Here is a 1001-nt window from a genome sequence, read left to right as displayed (position 1 = left end):
GGTCATGGTGGCCCCTATGTACCTCTCCTCCGGCAGCGGCCTGGCCCCGGCGCTGGTGCTGGCCCTGCTCATCGAGCTGTTCCTGAGCGGCATGGTGGGTGCGACACCAGCCCCGGGAAACCGCTGGGGGCAGGACGGGCCGGTCCCACCCGCCTTCCGCACCTCCTCGGTGCTCCTGGACGCCTCAGGCCAGCTGCGCTTGGTGGACGGCCGCCACCCTGATGCTGTGGCCTGGGCCAACTTCACCAACGCCATCCGCGAGACCGGGTAAGGGTTGGCCTGACCCCTCGCGGGGCCTGCCGGGAGAGGAGGCTGCGTGGGTGCCGGGCCTCGCCAGCTCCTTGAGTAGGTCTCTCCCCTGGTGACAGCTCCTGTCTCCATGGGGGGCCGTTTACCACCTCCGAGGCTGTAGTACAGCGGTCGGGACCAAGTCTCTGCTTGGGCAGGGACTAATGCAGCATCCTTCACCTCCTGGGTGCCAGTCCCTTGCCTTCAGCCAGTGATGACAGTGCTTCTGTCCCCGAGAGACCAGTTCTCCACCACCGAGGCTGCAGTGCCTGCGTCTGGATCAGGTCCATGGCTGGTGGGTAGTACAGTAACTCTTGTCCCTATGGGGACCATCCCCTTCCCCAGACTTCAGTTCCCCACCCCGTGGAGGTCAGCCCCCTCTCCCCGGGCCAGAGGCATGGCAACAGCTCTCTGGGAGGCTCACTCTCACTTGCTTGGCTGTGGCTTACCCCATGGGTGCCAGTCCCCTGCCTCCTTCCAGAACCAGGACAGCAGGACTCGGCCTGGGTTCCAGGCCAGTCTGGAAGCAGAGAGGGTCCCTAAATTCACACAGACCCAGACAGTACTCTTGCTAGGGTTCTGCTTCTCCGTTCCCTTCTCTGTCCTCGTCCAGGGGGAAGTCCTCTGCCAGATGTTTAGTATAGAGCCAAGCGCTCCGTGCTTGGCAGTCATGATCACTGTCCTTATCGCCTGGTCCAGGCTGTCATTCTGAT

General features: G+C 63.5%; 1 protein-coding gene across 1 annotated transcript; it reads left to right on the top strand.

Moving 5' to 3' along the window:
• The first annotated feature begins 16 nt into the window (after positions 1 to 16).
• On the top strand, positions 17 to 453 carry LOC103584700 (putative phospholipase B-like 2). Its single transcript, XM_008565605.1, has 2 exons — positions 17 to 267; positions 369 to 453. The coding sequence occupies exons 1-2, from the start codon at positions 17 to 19 to the stop codon at positions 451 to 453; spliced, it is 336 nt and encodes a 111-aa protein (XP_008563827.1).
• The last annotated feature ends 548 nt before the right edge of the window (positions 454 to 1001 follow it).

This window comes from Galeopterus variegatus, unplaced genomic scaffold (genome assembly GCF_000696425.1).
Source record: "Galeopterus variegatus unplaced genomic scaffold, G_variegatus-3.0.2 Scaffold83367, whole genome shotgun sequence".
NCBI classification, from domain to species: Eukaryota; Metazoa; Chordata; class Mammalia; order Dermoptera; family Cynocephalidae; genus Galeopterus; species Galeopterus variegatus.
Note: the sequence above shows the minus strand (reverse complement) of the source record. Positions and strands in the feature narration are given on the sequence as shown.